General features: G+C 32.2%; 1 protein-coding gene across 4 annotated transcripts in view; it reads left to right on the forward strand.

Moving 5' to 3' along the window:
- The window catches only part of LOC114331101 (scavenger receptor class B member 1-like), a 475,489-nt gene that overhangs the window by 440,673 nt on the left and 15,124 nt on the right, over positions 1–19,692 (forward strand). For all 4 annotated transcript variants that reach the window (XM_028280581.2, XM_050652550.1, XM_028280572.2 and 1 more), the window contains 3 exons: positions 6,718–6,945; positions 8,862–9,146; positions 17,741–17,866. In XM_028280581.2, coding sequence (XP_028136382.1) covers positions 6,718–6,945; positions 8,862–9,146; positions 17,741–17,866 — 639 coding nt within the window. The remainder of the gene's footprint in view (positions 1–6,717; positions 6,946–8,861; positions 9,147–17,740; positions 17,867–19,692) is intronic.

A 19,692-nucleotide genomic window follows, 5' to 3' on the forward strand; every position in this document is an offset into this window, starting at 1 on the left:
TAACGGAAATATTTTAAAAAAAAACAAGAACATTTTTTGGAAAAATTTTTAAAAGATAAATTTTTGAAAAATTTTTGAGTCTTAGTTTTAATGCTTACGACTCGTTCGGGTACTCATTTGATAGATATTTCCAAGTACTTTGACAAATGTTTAATAAGCTTATGTTATAAAATGTATCGTTTTCCCGTTATTTAAGCTTGAATACTTAGATTTGGGTACTCGCCGAAAAAATATAGGTACATTCAATTACCTATAACTCACTTTAAGTTGGCATTAAAAGATTTTTCTAGTAGAAGGTTTATTTCATTTTTCATTTCTTCTTTCTATTTCTATTAGCCTTGCGACATCCAATATTGGACATAGGCCTCCCCTTCGCTCCTCCATCTTTCTCTATCCTGAGCAATGTGCATCCATTTTGGACCGGCTTGGTGTTTTAGGTCATCTACTCATCTCATCTGTGGTCTCCCTCTCTTTCGTTTATATGTCCATGGTCTCCACTCTGTAATAATTTTATTCCATCTTTCGTCTTTTTGTCTAATCGTATGACCGGCGAATTTCCATTTTAGTTTAGCTGTTTCACGAGTAGCATCTTTAACTTTTGTGATATTTCTTACCCAGGAATTCCTTTTTCTATCTGACAGTCTTACGTTGATCATTTGTCTTTCCATTGCTCTTTGTGTTTTCGCAATTGTGTCCATATTCGCTTTTGTGAACGTCCATGTTTGACATCCATATGTAAGGACCGGAAGAAAACATTGGTCGTAGATTTTCGTTTCGAAATCTTCGAAATCGGAAGTAATAGTTCATATCCACCTTCAGTAACTGCACTAAAAATGCTATTTAGGGTGTAGTCGCAAAATTTTGGGCCAATGATTTTTAAACGCATTTTTTAGAATCCTGAGAAACTATTTTATATTAGACAAAAGTATTTTTGAAAAATTTTAACGCAGAAGGAAAGATTACATTATTACCGGGGACCGGAAGTCCATCAAAACTTCTATAATGTTGTTTTTAATAAGTTGCAGGAATGAAAAAGAAGACCAAATTGAATGTTATTTTTAATTTCAAATATCTCATTCAGAAGAAACTTTTTGTTTATTGTAAGGGACTTTCGGCCCTCGGTAATAATGTAATTTTCCATTCTGCGTTTAAATTTTTCAAAAATATTTATTAGTTTTTTCAGGATTCGAAAAAAATAAATGCATTTAAAAAGCATTGGCCCGAAATTTTTAGGCTTACGCTCTTAAAAAAACCTCCAGAAAACTGAGAAAATTAAATAATTTGTGAACAGAGGAAAGTCCCAGATAAAGAATCCATTATAATAACAGATCATTATTTAAATCTGAAACTTTCCCTATTAGAACCTATAAGAAAAGAGGAAAGGCCCAGATACAGAATCCATTATAATAATAGATAATTATTTAAATCTGAAACTGTCCTTATTAGAACCTCTTTCTGTTAACATCCTAAATCTCTGCCTTTACAATTATTTATCATTAGACTTAGACAAATATGCAAATAAAAAAGTATGAAATATGCGCATAAATATGCAGTATTTTATGCAAAAATATGCAGTATTTTATGCAAAATATGCATATTTATCTAGAATATTATAAATACATAACATATACAATTATTTTAACATATAAATATTATTTTGAATTGTGGTAACAATAGAATATCAAATGATGTTCAAAGTTTTCTAATAAAAACTTATGGCTTCTATCTAAATACATATATTTGTAAATAGAAAAACTTCTTTCGACATCAACTGATGTAACTGGGGCATTTTCTTTACTATAATAGATGGTTCTAAATTAAGTGGTTCGGAAAATGTCCCAGCTAGTACTTGAACCACTTCAGAAAGAACCTGGTAACCACTATTTTTTTCCATGGTTACTTTAAATTTTTGAAAAAATTTTTTTTCCAATAGTACCTTTAACGTTTTGACACAATGACTCAAATTCTTTTATTAAAACTGTACTCTCTAACAATGATAATTTGGAAGATTCTAATTGAGTTATAGTAATCTGGACAAAACTATAATTTGATTTTATGAATGACAGTTGCTCTTGGAGCAGGATGTTATTTTGGAAGGCTTGCTTAGCTTTCAATAAAGATTGGCAACTATCATCCGTTAAAAGTTAATTATTTTTTTTTAAATCAACAAAATGATCAGCATAGAAATTAGCTGCTTCCAACCATGTTCCCCAACGTGTTAAAATGGGTTGCGGTGGCAGTGGAACAGCAGGAAGCATATCTCTGTAACATTGTTTTCTTACAGGTGGTTTCAGGAATATCTTTTTGACGCTCGCTATTAAACTGTTAACTAGTGGAAATTTTTTTCTTACTTCCTCCGCAACTCTGTTTATTCCATGCGCTAAACAAGTGACATGTATTAAGTTTGGATAAAATATTTTTAAATTTTGTCCTGCTTTCACCATATATGGTGGCGGCATCAGATAAAATAAACAATAATTTATCATTAGGCACAGCAGCAGGAAGAAAAAAGTTTGCTAATGCTTCTTGTAGAAACCGTGATATTGTTAGAGCGTTGGTTTTTTCCACTTGCTTATAGGAAATTAAATACGATTTTGAAAAGGTTTCATCGTTAAGTACATCAATCAATAAGTGCACAATGTATCTTCCTGACGAGTCAGTGGTCTCGTCCACACATATGTAAAAGTAATTATTACCTATTTCGGCTTTTATGTTGTGGATAACTGAGGAGTATAACAAATTGACAGTATTTCTCTTTAGAGTTCGTTCACTGGGAATGTTTTGTTTGCAATATTTTTTTGAAAAAGAAATAAAGTTTTCATTAGATAATTTTGAAAGCGGTATATTAGAAGATACTAATGCACGACACAAGTCTTCGTTAATAGTTTCTTGCTCGGCTATTGGTCTTTTCTGTTTACATTTAAAGAAAAAATACTGTGAATATAAATTAAAAGTACTTAATTAATTAAGTCCAATATATGATATGTTTTTGTTTTTAGCAAAATTAAAGCAAACTGTGCTATTGCTAGAAAAAAAATGTAAGCGACCTTTCAGTAGACTATTGAATGATTTGAATTTTAAATAGGTATCCTATTTTTTATCGCAAGGAGTTTAAAAAATGCTTGAAAAAGAAAAAATACATCGATTTATTGCGAACTAGCCTTGTGTCGGTACTTTTCTTAAACATAATCTCCAATTTTAAAATCATTGTTTGTACCACCGTGTTAATTTTTAAAATAAAATAAAAAATAATACGTATGTACTTACGGTTTTGGCACAACATGAGCAATAAACTTTATCCATATCCATAGATAGCTCCTGTAAGGTTTTATCCCAGTTGAAACATTGCTTATTTTCGGCATTTTCAAAGCACAATAATTATTCACAATTAGAAATACACGTTGTTTACGCCTCCAATTTTACAACAAAAGTGAAACCAAGTAAAACTGACCGTCAAAATAAAAATTTTTACGTAGAGACATAAACTGGCAAACACAAACCCTTAATGCCAGGACAAAACGTGACAAAACTATAAGCCGCTGTCTTTTATTAGTTACTATACCAAGAATTTGAATACCAAGTGATTATAAAACAAAATTAAATATTGGCATTTTCATGCTATCTGTAAGTTTGAATATAAAAATATATAGTTAACACCAAATTTTCAAATTACATGCACTTTATGTTCGCTTTTATAAAAAATATGCAAAATTTGACTTTTGTGTATTTTTTATGCATTATATGCAAAATATACAATTTGCATATTTGCCTAAGTCTATTTATCATTCACGTGTTGACCATCGACAAGCTAAAAACATGAAGCGAAGTGCTAATTAATTTCGAATTTCCTTATCGTCTTTTTGTTCTCAGTCACAATGTGATAAGGAAACGAGGTTTTAATGTGTTTCTTATTTTAAAAGTCCAAGATAAATCTAATTATATTGGTTTAATTTCGAATAAAATTAGTGAAAATCCAAGGAAATCAGGTGAGCTCCTATGTTTTTCCCCTTTCCAATCTGCGAAAGGGTCTGTAAGTACTCTTGATATTGTGTTGTAGTTTTGGTATCCAGGACTACACACATCATGAACAACTCTCAACCAACCACATCTACATTAAACAACTCCAATTCCAACCGGAAATCTTATGTCGCTGCCGTACTCTCCACGCCTCCTCCCCCTTCATTTCCGAAACGGGAACAAGCAATTGTGATGCACTCCATTTCAAATACCGTTTTATTTGAATTTATTAAAGCGATTGGCGAAATAGTTCAACAAAAAATAATTCTTTTGCGTCTCGCATATCGAATAATCGAATAATCATTTTCCTCATATCGACCGAAATCTTTGATCAACTTTTGAAAACTACTTCTCACGTCACAATTATTTCCACCGTCGTACCTATCTGCAGGCTTATTTCTCCGGTCAAAAGAATTCTCATTTCAAATGTATGTCCTTCCATCCCGCATTCACTAATCGAACAGCACCTAAAAGTTATTGGCTTACAGCTAGTCGCACCTGCTACTTTTGTAAAATGCGGAAACGGATGATCAATATGCACATATCATGAGTTTTCGTTGGGTTACATTTGTTATTCCCGACAAGGAGGACTTTGAAGTGCAATCTTCACTGCTAATAGACCATGAAAATGCTTCATCTAGAATATTTTTATCCACCGGTAGGTTGGAGTGTTTTCTTTGTAAACTTACGGGACATACTGCAGAGTCTTGCCCTAAAGTCCCCAGTGAAATAGACCATACAATTATTTCAGCTAATGCTCCTATCAATTCTTCACTTTCAGCTGACTCCCTAACTTTAGCAAAAGAACTTCCATCTTCAGAAATTGAGTCCATCTCCGCTAACGACACACCTACCTCGGCTACGATTACGGATCTATCTATCCCTCCTACTGAGTCCATTTTGACAACAGGACCAAAAAGAGGACACCCTACTGACAGTCCACTTGATACTCCTACCATGCTCTCTCCTTCCATTACTCCGGAGCAATCAACTTCTCAAGACCCTTCGACATTCATGATGCCACCAAAACAGGACAAGAAAAAGGCCAAATCTGATCCTCGACCGAATTATTCAATGGGACCTAATGGTATCTCCGATATAGAATCGGCTTACAAAGAAAATCCGGGTAATTTTACACTCAATTCTACTCAATTCATTGCTTTTCTTGATAACTCTTTTGGATGTCCCAACCCTCTACTAGAAGTCCAAAAATTCTCCTCCGACATAGATGGTATTCTGAAGGATTTATCACAGATTCACACAGGTACTAAGGAAAGGTCACTAAAAAACCGTATCACCAGAATCTCGAAAAAATTAAAACAACAGCCTACTTCCGATGATACACAAGATTATATAAGTGCCTCCTCCGATAACCCCTCTGATGTCGAATCTCATCACAGAACACATAATGAATAGTTCTCTTCGTATATTGTTTCTTTTTTGTATTCAAGTTAATTCAGTGGAATTGCGATGGGTTCTTCCCTCGGTTGGAGAGAATCCAACACTTAATATCACAATTTAATCCAAACATTATATGCCTGCAAGAAACCAACGCAACAAATTCTAAACTTCCTCATTTAAAACACTTCGATGGATACCACTATATAAGGACCAATGTGATTAAGTTTTTTACACCGATGCTTCCAAAAGTGACTTGGGCGTTGGCTGTACAGTCACCTCTAAAAACAATCTCATTTGTGCTTCTCTTATTCCTCTTTTGTGTAGCGTACATACTGGAGAATTATATAATAACTTACAGGCTGTTAAGCACTTTAACCTCCCGAACATAAATGGTACCATTTGTACAGACACTCTAGCTTCCTTATTATGCATTCAGGAATTATTTACCGATCATCCCCTTGTCCAAAATATCCATCACTGTTACCACCACCTTTCTACATAAAACTCTAAGCTCACCTTCATATGGATTCCTAAATACTTCATTACGTGCAATCCAACCGTCATTGTATAAGCCTCTATACACAGTGTGTGACCACGGGACTTTCTAGACAAGACCTTACAATTATAAGAAGAATCCGTAGAGGCCTAACTGTTAAACATGCCAGTGCTACCTAACAGTCAAACACATTCTTACCGAATGTCATAAATTCAGTACAGTAAGACGACAGCTAGAACTCAAACCGCAGCTGTGTGAAATACTCAGTGACTCCAACCAGATAGACAAAGTTATTCAGTTTTTTAAAAAAAGTATCGCTGTATCATAAACTCTAAAACATTTTTATATGATATTATTGTGACAACTTAATGCTACTATATTAGGATAACTTATTAATTCTATTATACCTCTGTAATATTGTTTGTAATCGCCCCCGTGCGAGTGGCCATAGCTGCCGACCACGTAAATGTAAATAAAAAAAAATTATTTATCCTAATAAGGAAAGTTTCAGATTTAAATAATTATCTATTATTATAATGGATTCTGTATCTGGGACTTTCCTCTTTTCTTCAAGAGATGTCGCGGCAGCATCCTGATGGTGGATTTTAATCTATTTATTTAGAGGCGGGCAAGAAGCTACACTGAAGACGTTGTAAACAGAAACAGCTTTCTGTAGATTGTGTATCGCTTCTGAATCGAAATGAAACAAATTGTTTTTCACTTCATTTAAATAATTTGTCCTAATTATTTATTTAAATATATTTATTTAAATATATAAATTTATTTAAATATATTGATTTTAGATGTACAATTTCGAAGGAGATTACGAAACAGTATACACCGGGCAGAAGCTGGGCCTTGAGAATATAGGTTTAATCGAAAAATATAGAGGAGAAACTAAATTACCTCAATGGGACAGCCCTTGCGGTGATATCACTGGTGCTTCGGATGGCACCAAATTTAAAGGATATACAAAACCCAACGATACGCACCTGTTTTTCAGAAAAAGTATGTGCAGAGCTAAAAAATTGGTAAGTTTAATTTTTTTTCTGCTTTAAGTTTTCGGATTGAATTGCGATGAATTTGACAACATTGAGCTTTTGACTTCTTCTCTGAAGTTTTAATTTGGGGCTTACGGTCCTTACGGCTTAGTCTCCTTAGCCCCCATACTACTTCAATAATAGTACACTGTTCAGTTTACAACAGAGCACATATTATATTTTAGTATCGGGTTTTTTGTATTCGTAAGAAGTATTTTTGAATTGAGTTGTATGTGTCTGTTGTTTATACTTTTGTACTTTTCTTTACCGATACCATAAAATCTGGTACCAAGCGTAAGTATGTAAAAGCTTTAATTTGTTCTATTTTTGTTCCCTTAATTTCTATATTAAGTTCTTCTCTTGTTTCCCCTATCTGCATAACTTTTGATTTTTTGATATTTATCTTCATTCCGTTTTCGTTAAGTACTTCTTCCCATATTTCCAAATTGTTCTGAAGTACTTTTTCATTTTTACAATTAGCACCAGATCGTCAGAAAATGCGCCTTCTGAAATTTCCCGTCTTTGTATATTTCTATACCCTACATTTAGTTTTTTACTTCTTGTTGTGCAAATTGTGCATTTCTTAATAATAACGTTCATACAGATAGCATTGGGCTAAATGCTCCTCCCTTTCTTAAACCTCCAATTATTGTAAACGTATCTAATATTTAATTATTACTAATCACGGCATTATCGTTCTCATTTTATATTTTTTGTATCATTTTTAGTTAGTAGCTTGGTGTCCATTCCTTTTTCTCTTAGTATTTTCCATAGTTTCTGTCTTGGTACTTTATCGAAGGCTTTTTCTAGGTCAAGAAATGCTACGTATATTTTATTTTTCTCTTTCATGGCTTTTTGTGTTATCTGTTTTAAAGTAATATGATACTTCTACTACTTCTAAATGCACTTTTTGCTTCATCTAGGGTATGGTATTCTTAGTTATTTTTAAAATGTGTGTTCATTGTTCTTAATCGTTTGGTTATTATTTTTTCTAGTTTCATACAAATGTACCTAGCAACGTCAATCCTCGGTAGTTACTACTTTCTCTCCTATATCCTTTTTTGTATATAATATATCCTTATTTTGTTCTATTAGTGACACTTTCCAATCTTCCGGGATATTTTCATCTTTCCATAATTTATTCATTATTTTTAGTAATAGTTCCATATTCATCCATTTTTTTCCATGTTTTTTATAATGTCTGTTGTTATTCTATCCTCTCCAGAAGCTCTTACATTCTTCAACGTCTTTATGTGTTATCTTTTAATATATTATTTTCTTCTTCATTAATGTCATCTTGGTTTATATCTGTTAATAGTTCTTCAAAGTTTTGTTTCCATCTATTTACTATTTTTTTTGTTTCTGTTGTTAATTCTCCATTTTATATTTAATATTTATAATAATTTTTAATACTGTATATTTCTTGCTTTTCGTATTCTTATCGTCTTCATGGTTCTGTCGAATAGCTTTTTCTTACTTTTGCTATCTTCTTCCATTTTATCTCCGAATTTTTCTCAATTATCTCTTTTTGCTGCTGCTACTAATATTTTTACCTTTTTTCTTTCATTTTTATAGTTATTGTAGTTCTCGTTTGTTTTACCTTTCAGATATTGTTTCCATGCTCTTTTTTCACATTTACCTGCTGTTTTATTTCTGTCTGTTTCTTTGTTGACTCTTTTTTACTTGCTCCACATACTTTCTTAGCTGCCTCCAATAATAGATCCATATAGTTGTTCCATAGATTGTTTATATCATTATTACCTTCTACTTTTTATTGTTTTGTTTTCGTTTACTTTTAACGTTAATGTCATAATATGTTGACCAATTTGTAGTTTTGAAGGCGTCTTTTAGGACTATGTTAAAAAGCTTTGGCGATATTACGTCTACTTAGTACTTTTCTGTTTTAGATAAGAGTCAATGAAACGGTAACTAACGGTTTGAAAGCCTATGTTTATCACTTAGATCCAGAAGCTGACGATAATGGAAGAGTACACGAATACAACAAATGCTTCTGTAAAGATCCAGAGAACTGCAAGCCTAAGGGTCTTTTAGACGTTCGTGGTTGTTATTATGGATTTCCGATAGCTCTAAGTTATCCACACTTCTTGGATGGAAATGAAAGCTTATCAAATAATGTTATTGGAATGAAACCGGATCCTAAATTACATAAATCATATTTCATTATTCAACCAGTAAGTTAAAAGTTGTATTTATGCATTATATTAGAGGGTTTATATGGTTGTATCAGTATCGATTTAGCATTCGAAGCGAACAGTTCGTTTTTGCGTGTGTGATCGGAGAAAATTAGTTTTGGTGAGTCGGTAATTAATAAAATGGAAGTCAATACCATTGGCAAAGGACATCCACCCGATCGGGGAGGGACGATAAATATTAATAATATGGAACTGGATCAGGAGGAAAAACAAACACAAATAAGTCAAAATGCAAGTTCACAGGTACAAAAGGTAGCAAAAACACAATCAAATAACTTTTTTCCAGTTTATCAGGTAAGCGATAACAATAATTCTAATGAAAACCAGTTGCTAATTAAACCTATTAAAAATAAATATACACAAGGAGACCAAGGACCGTATTTTGTCTATTTACAAAACCGAAACGGGCACATTGGCCGTCTACATCGAATCGCCACCGCGCGTCTTGTGCTTTCTGCAGAACCTACGGTAAGAGATAATATAGTTCACATCAGCGTTATTGGTAGAAATAAAGTTAGAATTGAATGTAATTCATATAAAAGCGCAAATATTTTAATTGATAGTAAAAATTTATTAGAAAAAGATTATGACATATACATTCCTAATTTTATGGTACAAAAAAGTGGAGTAATTAAAGGGGTCGATAAAGGTATCTCAGAAAACGAATTAAAGGACATTATTGTTTGTAAATATGGTAATTTTAAGGTATTAAGTGTAAAAAGAATGAAAAGAAAATCAAACAACGAGCTGATAGAGACGGGTACGATAGTGGTGACTTTTAGAGGACAAATGATACCAAAAGAAGTTATCATTGAGAGAATGATATATCAAGTCGAAACCTATATACCGAGAGTAATACAATGCCTAAATTGTTTAAGGTATGGCCACGTCACTGGTCAATGTAGAGGGAAAAAAAGATGCGGACAATGTGGACAGGAGCATGAATCTGAAGCATGTGAGTTAACAGAGCCTACTTGTTTATTCTGTTTTGGAAAACACTCAGCACTGGACCGAGCAAAATGTCCTGAGTTTGAGAAACAAAAGGCTATCAAATATCTTATGGTAAACGAAAATATGGCATTTGAAGAAGCAAAATTAAAATACAGTAATAGTTATACCTCAGCCTTAAAAACATCAAATGCAGGAAATAGATATACAATAACAACAAAAAGAAAATGGAGCGAAGCCACTCAAAATAAATCGGTTTACCCATATTCGGAAGAACATGAAAATATTTTAAACAATCCTAGCACCTCTGCGTACCCGCCTCTACCAATTCCTAAGAATATTCCAATGTATCACAAACAGGTAACACAAAATAACCAAACAACAAACAAAAACCTTAGTGAAAATATATTAACAATTTTTAAAAGTATATTAGGTAAAAAACTTTTGCCGACAGAAAATAAACAAATTATGGAAGAATTTAAAGATAGTCTAGAAAAAATTTTAAATGGATCTAACAAGTAAAAAAATCTTACAGTGGAATTCACGATCGATAATACACAATAAGGGACATTTCGAAAAATATATATTTGAAAATAAATTTTTGGCTATATTATTGAGTGAAACTTGGTTGAAACCAAACACAAACATAAATTTTTCTCGATATAATATATTTCGCGAAGATAGACCGCAAGGTTTTGGAGGGGTCGCAATATTATTAAATAAAAACATAAATTTTCAGAATAACTTAGATTTTTATAAAATAAATAATGTAATGTGTGTTGCAGTACAAGTCATTTTAAATCAAAATATTTTAAATCTATATTCTCTATATGCAAAACCTAAACTAGGTATATCGAAAAATGAGTGGGTCAGGTTCTTTAATAGTTTAAACAAACCATTTTTAGTGGGGGGAGACTTCAATTGCCATAATAAAATATGGGGATGTGATGAAACTGATCGCGAAGGGATAAATCTTTTTGAAGCTATGGAAGAATGTGGACTTAATTTCTTAAATGACGGTTCGGAAACATTAATTCGGAGGTCCATGAATAAAAATAAGTCAGCTATAGATCTAACAATTTGCTCAAGAGATATCTATTATAAATGCTCTTGGCACACAGAAAATATGAGTCTGGGTTCAGACCATTATCCAGTAGTTATCGAATTTGCACATGATAGTAATGTAAATACCTGTTTTGATAATAATGATATAATTAGAAATAGAATTAAATGGGATATTAAAAAAGCGGATTGGACAGTTTTCTCTTACTTGTTAAGCAATAAACAAAAAGACAATATAGGACAAAATACAGAACAAGAATATCAAATGTTTTATGATTCTATAAATGATGCTAGTAAAATTAGCATTCCAGAGAAGAGAAAAGTGACCAATGCAAAATTTAATAAACCATGGTGGAATAATGAATGTAGGGAGGCTATTAGACTACAAAAAGAGGCCTTTTTACAATTTAAAAGAATATCTAATCACGAAAATTACTTAAAATATCAGCAAGCAGAAGCATATAAAAAAAGAATTATTTTAAATAGTAAAAGAGCCTCATGGAAAAATGTATGTAATAGTTTGAACAAAAATACACCGATAGGTAAAATATGGAGTGAGATTAGAAAATTAAAAAACGCCTATAATCCACCTAAAAATCCAATAGTTGAAAATGAATGGATCGAACTATTCTTTAACAAAATTGCCAGACCTTGGGTCCTAGAGGAAGAAATTACATGTACAACGAACAGTACAATCACTGAAGACAGTAAATTTCTAACAGAATTATTTAATTTGGAAGAGCTTAAAAATTGTTTAAAAAACAATAACAACTCAGCTCCAGGAAAGGACAGTATTCACTATAGTATGCTATATAATTTGCCTATCCAAAGAAAAATACAACTACTAAATATAATAAACCGCATATGGACAAGCATGGAAGTTCCAAACTCATGGAAAGAATATATTATAGTCCCAATTCTCAAGCAATACAAACCCGCAAATTGTCCTGATTCATACAGAGGCATTTCGCTATCGTCATGTATCTTGAAAACATTGGAGAGAATGATTAAACAAAGATTAGAATTTTGGCTGGAGAAAAATTCTCGACTCTCTCCAACACAATTTGGATTCCGAAAATCATGTTCAACAATGGAAAACTTATCACACTTGGTACTAGATGTTTACAACTCATTTTCTACTAATAAGTCAGTTGTAGCTACATTTATAGACGTCGAAAATGCATATGACAATGTTAATCTGGTAAGCCTGTATCACCAAATGAAGAAAATAGGAATCCCAGATATACTATGCTGGAGAATTTATAAACTTTACAGTAATAGAATCTTGTATATCCAAATTGGGAATAAACTATTAGGTCCCAGAATATCAAACATTGGGATACCTCAAGGAAGTATTCTAAGCCCAATATTATATGCTATTTATACTTCGGATATAGGTAAAAGCATATCAAATAGTACCCAAGGTAAAATATTACAGTTTGCAGATGACATATGTATTTACGTAGACCAAAACGAGATAGAAAAGGGCTGCAAAATAATAAATAAAGTATACAGTTGTTTACTTGAAGACTTGTATCACTTAAATTTAACAATATCTTTAAATAAAACACAAATTTGCATATTCTCCAGAAAGCAAAAACTTCCCGAACTAGTAAAAATACAAAACGTCCAGTTCAAAGTTCAACCTAAAATTAAGTATTTGGGGATGATATTAGATAAAAAACTGAGCTGGAAAGACCATATTGAATACATTGTGACAAGAGCTGAAAAAGGTTATAATGCATTACGAGCAGTAAGTCACATAACTTGGGGAGCAGATGCCAATATTTCATTAATAATGTACAGATCATACATAAGATCTATTTTAGATTATGGATGCATATTTTATAATCAGGCAGCCAAAACTCATCTTAAAAAAGTAGACGTGTTATCAAATAAATGCCTTCGATTATCTATCGGAGCTCTCATAAGCACCCCATTGTCAAATTTAAGTATAGAGTGTAATGAACCACCACTATACCTAAGAAGAAAAACTCTATGCGAAAAGTTTATACTTAAAAGTATTGCTAAAGAGAGTTTAATAGGGGATAAGTGTCAAAAACTTTTTATACATGACCTAACGAGTGAATACTGGAAGAAAAAACCTTCTTTACTACTTGCTGAAACATATAACAGCTTGCGCCAATTTAAAAATAAATTATACACATCAAAAATATCACCCACATTTCAAATATATCTAAATAGCACTCCTAATATACAGCCAATTTACATGAAAGATTATTCGAACTTTCCAGCGAATTTAAGGAACTATATGTTTAATGCAGATATAGAAACACTATGCCCACAGTATTACCAAATTTATACAGATGCCTCAAAGATTAACTCTAAAGTTGCTGCTGCCATATGGGACCCTAAAACACAGTACAAAGAAGGAATAGGACTGGATGAAGATACCACGGTATTTACAGGCGAACTAATAGCAATATTGAAAGCAATGCAATACATAGCCACGATCAACAATAACAACAATAGATTCGTAATACTGTCAGATAGCAAAAGTGCTCTAAGTAAATTGGAAAAGTGGACAGGACATAACAATCATATTATTATAGAAATAATAAGAAACTTTATCGAACTCAAAGCCAAAGGCAAAGAAATATCTTTCTGCTGGATAAAAGCTCATTGCAATTTAAAACACAATGAAATTGTAGATAAACTAGCAAAGAGTGCTACAGAACTAGAAACTAACTGTGAATATAAGCTAACACTAAATGACGCATATGCTTATATTAATAACAACAAAATGAATAACTGGAAAGAATGGTATACCAACTCCAAAAAGGGACTGTATTATAAAAGTATTCAAACAGATATTCCATCTAAAGGCTGGTTTAGTGATTATCAAGGCAACAAGGTCCTCATATCATATATATGTAGACTTAGGTTTGGTCACTCCTTAGTTCCAGAACATAAATATAAAATAGGATTGTCTGACACAAACTGTTGTGAATGTGGAGAATTAGGATCCGCAGAACATATGATATTAGATTGCAAACTAAAAGAAAAAGAAGTAGAACATTTTATAAATCAAATTCATACTAAACAACACATAAGAAAACCTTTTAGTTTACAAACACTGATTGCTACAAAAGATAAAAGTATCTACGAGATCCTAATTAAACACATTAATAATATAAAACTAAAATTGTGAAATTATATATATAAGTTACCTTTGTTTACCCCATTTGTTGACCCTCCTTTCCGTGGTCTGGTCTTGTTTGATTTTGCTCTGAAAGACCCCTGAGCACTTATGTATCCCAGTTAATAATCCTTAGGTTAGGAAAAAAATAAAAAAAACACATAATAAATAAATTAAAAAAAAAATTAAAAAAAAAAATATATAAATAAATTACAAAAAAAAAATAAATTAAAATAATTAAAAAAAAAAAGAAAAAAAAAAAGAAAAAAAAATAATAATAAAAAAAAAATATGTGTGTATATATATATATATATAAAATAAAAAAAAATGAAAGAAGCTATCATTAAAATAATAAGTACTTATATTTGTAAATCATTATTATCAAATAGGTCATTCATATTCAAAAATATAATGAGAGTATAACAGATATCTCATAAGATTTTAGTTAGTAAACAAATTTGGTTCGGCTAATGGATTAAGTCCACAGTCAAGAAATCCGATAGCACACACACATATGGTTGTATAGTCGGAAAAACGAAAGAATACCCATGAACGAACATATAAAACACGCTGTATTTTCCTGTCACTGTGTCACACAAAAATTGACCAGCGCAAGTACATGTAATAATTATTGTTACATGTACTTGCACTGGACAATTTTCTTTGTGACACGGTGACAGGAAAATACAGGGTGTTTTATATGTTCGTTCATGGGTATTCTTTCATTTTTCCGACTGTATATATTATATGGTTGTATATTAGAGTTTTACTTTCAAATTTTATAAATAATATGAATTATATGATTGATTATTTAGCTCTTGTTTAAACGTTAATATTATAGTTTCTCCTTGAAATTAAATAACTTCACTTATAGTAGGGTAGCAAAGTATGCTAAATGTGCAGTCACTCGAGCGTTATTGGGACCTATTGGGTTGTGAAGAGTATGTCCTAAAACCAAAAAAAGTTAAGTAAAGTTTTGCATTTTAGTGGGCGCTTGCCATTTTTTAATTTAATTTTCCATTTCCAACAATCATTTTTTCCGATTATTACGCCATCTATCCATAATTAGAAAATATATTTCGAATAAAAGTTACTTATATTTACGTAAGGAATTCAAATCTGCAATAAAAAATGGGAGCTCCTATTTAAGATTTTAAAGAAACCCCCCACCCCACCTCCGTGGGGGGTCGTGTTTGGTGCCATTCGATAGATTTTTCAAAAATATTGAATAAGTGTATTTTACAGTTTTTCGATCTGATGTTCAATTCGCGAAATATCGCGGGATTGGTATTTAAAATATTAAATTTACCTACCACCCCTCTCTGTGGGAAGTCGTGTTTGGTATCATTCGATAGATTTTTAAAAAATGTTGAGCACATATTTTTTAAGATAAAAAAGATCAAGACAGGTTTTGTTTATATTTCATTCAGAGTTGGACCACCATCTCCATAAAGCTATTTCAGCATCCTTATGCATCATCAGTGAAGTTTATGCAGTCACAACTCTGAAGGACATATTTTTTAGTTTTTCGATCTGTCATTCATTTCGCGAAATATTCGCTTTTTTCTTGTGAAACTTTGGGACTCACCCATTTCCTTACGCCCGGCTCAAATCGTCAGATTGTTGAACCTTATCTTAATCTGACAATTTCGAGTTTTTTTAAGGATAGATTTTTTTTTCGGGCCTCCCTTAACGAACTCCCCTGTGTTAAGAGCCAATATGGTAGAGGTACATCTGCAGAGTACCAGGTTTCTCCCCATATGCTAATCTGACGCGCTCGAGTAACTTCAAAATCCCCGCTTGGGCTCCCCTACCATTAACAAGACATTATTAATGTAAAGGTATTTAATTTCTTCTGACACTGAAACAATTAATCTCTATAAATTATTGTCATCTCTGCGCACCACGTGGCTAAAGAACTGTAGAATTCTCTGTAGATATGTTGTGGACAGCCAATTTTTGGAAACCAAACAGGTAGCAAAAACGCGTTCCAAGATTGCGGCTGTAATTTTAAATATTTTTTCGTGATATTTGGCACACGTACTCGTAATATAATAGAGAATGGCGGTACAGAGCCCAATTTGAAAAATATATTAATATGTGGAAATTACTCTGTAATTAAATACGATATTAAAAAAACGAGCCTGTACCGCCATTAAGACAAAAAATACACTTTCTTCAAATAAATATTTTTATACGATGCCTAGATTTTGTGTCATTTTGGAACTACAGTAGAGTGTCGATTATCCAAACGTCGATCAACCGAACGACCGGTTATCCGAACTCCCGACTCCCGCACCCCGCACTAGAGTACTGAGCAAGCGTTAGTAATTAACGCTTAAAATATCTTCAATTTTCTTTAATTGTGTATCCAAAAATACGTTGTTGCAAAGACTTCACTTTTTTGTTTAATTACTATTTGTCATTATCAAGTATAAACAAATATACAGTTATATAAATATGGTTTTTATTCACTTGTGGATAAATATGTATGACAATCTCAATATAGTTCGATTATCCGAACAAATCGGTTTTCCGAACACCCATATCCCCCAATTAGTTCGGATAATCGACGCTCTACTGTACTAAAATTTTTTATTTCATTAGTAATTCCAAAATGACACAAAATCTAGGCATCGGATAAAAAAGTTTATTTAAAGAAAGTGTATTTTTTTGTTCTTCTTAATGGCGGTACAGGCTCGTTTTTTTAATATTGTATTTAATTACAGAGTAATTTCCACATATTAACATATTTTTCAAATTGGGCTCTGTACCGCCATTATTTATTATATTACGAATACGTGTGCCAAATATCTCGAAAAAATATTCAAAATTACAGCCGCAACCTTGAAACGCGTTTTCGCTACCTGTTGATCGGTACTGTTTCCTCTTAAGAATGCAAACGTTTGTTTGGACAGCTGTCCAAAGTATGCGCAACATTCTTATTATCCGTCATAGAAATACTAAGAATATCAGTGTATTTATCAGTCTTATCGTGATTGTTAAAAAACTTTAGTTAGAGGACTCATCAAATTTTTTGCCATACCAATGCGTCTCTGAACTTCTGCTTCGCAGTTGCCTTCATTAGTTATTATAGATCTGATATAGTTAAAGCTGTCTACTATCTGAAATTTCTGCAAGTTGTTAGTCAGCTGAATCTGCCGACCACCAATATTTTCATCTTGTCTTTATTCATTCAAGACCAACTTTAATGTTCTCCCACTAAACTCTTCGCAGGAGACATCTAGCATTTCTTATTGAGTTTTAGTTTATAGAGATTTAAAGAGCCCTAGTTTCTTTCTTATTGGACAAGATGCGTTATTTTCTTTATGTCAAGCCTTTGTGTACACCATGTAAATTTAACGTCCCTGTTGCCTCTTTTAATATATAAATTCGTTTTTAGGATTCTGGTCTTCCACTTGAGCTGGCTGTGAGGTTCCAGATAAACATGCATTTAGGAAATATTAAAACTATTGCCAACTGTGACAGATTTGACAATATGGTGCTTCCCCTTTTATGGACAGAGAATGTAAGTATTTTAAATTGTTTTTAGTAAAATTTTAGGATAGCAGTTAATGTTAATATTGGTTCAAATTATTATTTTAAAATTTAACTACATCTACAGGGTGAGTGGGGAGGAACGCACCAAACTTTAAGACTGTATGTGTATAATATACGTAAAAATAATCAAGAATAACTCATATTATGTTGTTATTCGATTTTCATTTGTTTCCGAGATACGGGTTGTTAAAATTTTTCTTACAAACTGACGATTTATTTATTGCTCTAAAACCGATTGAGGTGTGCAAATGAAATTTGGTGGGTTTTAATACATAGTTATTGCGCATGTTTTAACATACAATTAAGAATTTTAAATTCACCATTGGCGCGCGTACGGGTAATAGTATGCAATTTTTTAAAGATAAAAATGGTACGCCACTGAAATATTTCAAATTAAAAATCTTTCCTGAATTCCTCGTTCAATTTGTGACAAAATATCTATCTTCCCTTTTTTCATGCGACGCTTCGTTTTCATGCAAAAAATAAAATATATTAACACTTACAAAGTTTTCGACGAAATTTCTATATGAATGTGTAGAAACTTATTTCGAATACTTTGTAAGCGTTAAGGTATTTAATTTTTTGCATGAAAACGAAGCGTCGTATGAACAAACATGAAGATAGATCGTTTGTCAGAAATTGAACAGGGAATTTAAAAATAATTTTTAATTTGAAATATCTCAGTGGCGTACTAATTTTTTTTGTTTCAAAAATTTTAGACTCTTACCCGTACGCGCGCCAATGGTGAATATAAAATTCTTAATTGTGTGTCAAAACATGTGCACCAACTATGTCTTAAGACCCACCAAATTTCATTTGCACACCTCAACCGGTTTTAGAGCAATACATAAATCGTCAGTTTGTAAGAAAAATTTTAACACCCCGTATCTCGGAAACAAATAAAAATCGAATAACAACATAATATAAGTTATTTTTGATTATTTTTACGTATATTAGAGTCTTAAAGTTTGGTGCGTTCCTCCCCACTCACCCTTGTATATATGCAACCAATGTTACAACAGCTATAATAAAATAATATAGTTTTTATAGCTAGTCAAAAACAATAAAGCACCTAGACCAGATCTAATGCATGCTGAGCTACTTAAACTTTTGGACAAGAAAAACATTACCTACTTAATCACTTTCTTTAACAATATTTACAACGAAGGAAAATTACCGGATGATGGTTGGAATCACTGTTTATAACATTAGCAAAGAAAAGCATGCTCACCAGATGCAGCGATTTTAGACTAATCAGTTTGATGGGTCACGCACTTAAGATACTTTTACGAATTATACAAAACCAAGTATTCCTTTTGTGCGAAAGTAGAAAGTAGTAGAGGCACCATTTTGTATGCGCGTTTTCTTACAAAAAAGTTGTGAGTTCCGAAAGTATGTGTATTTTTATTTCAACGACTTCGACAAGGCATTCGACCTTCGCATCGAGTACAACACGATACATTTTTCGATTGTCTGCGGTAGCATGCCTTGACCACTACGATATAAGACTGCTAGAATACTTATATTACAGTCAAATAGCCTCTATCCAAGTTGAAGACAGTCGTACTGAAAAACTACCCAGCAAACGTGGAGTACGACAGGGTTGTGTTTTGTCACCCAGTCTATTTAATATGTGCTCTAAAAATCAAAAGGGAACTACTTAATATAATTAGATACGCAGACGATACAGTAATGCTGTCAGATAATATTGAAGTTGTTCTGAAGCTATTTCCTTGTGGCATTTTTATGATTAACTATTTAGATGGGAAATAAGCCACAATTAAATTGAAAAAA

Source organism: Diabrotica virgifera, chromosome 5, assembly GCF_917563875.1.
Source record: "Diabrotica virgifera virgifera chromosome 5, PGI_DIABVI_V3a".
Lineage (NCBI taxonomy): Eukaryota > Metazoa > Arthropoda > Insecta > Coleoptera > Chrysomelidae > Diabrotica > Diabrotica virgifera.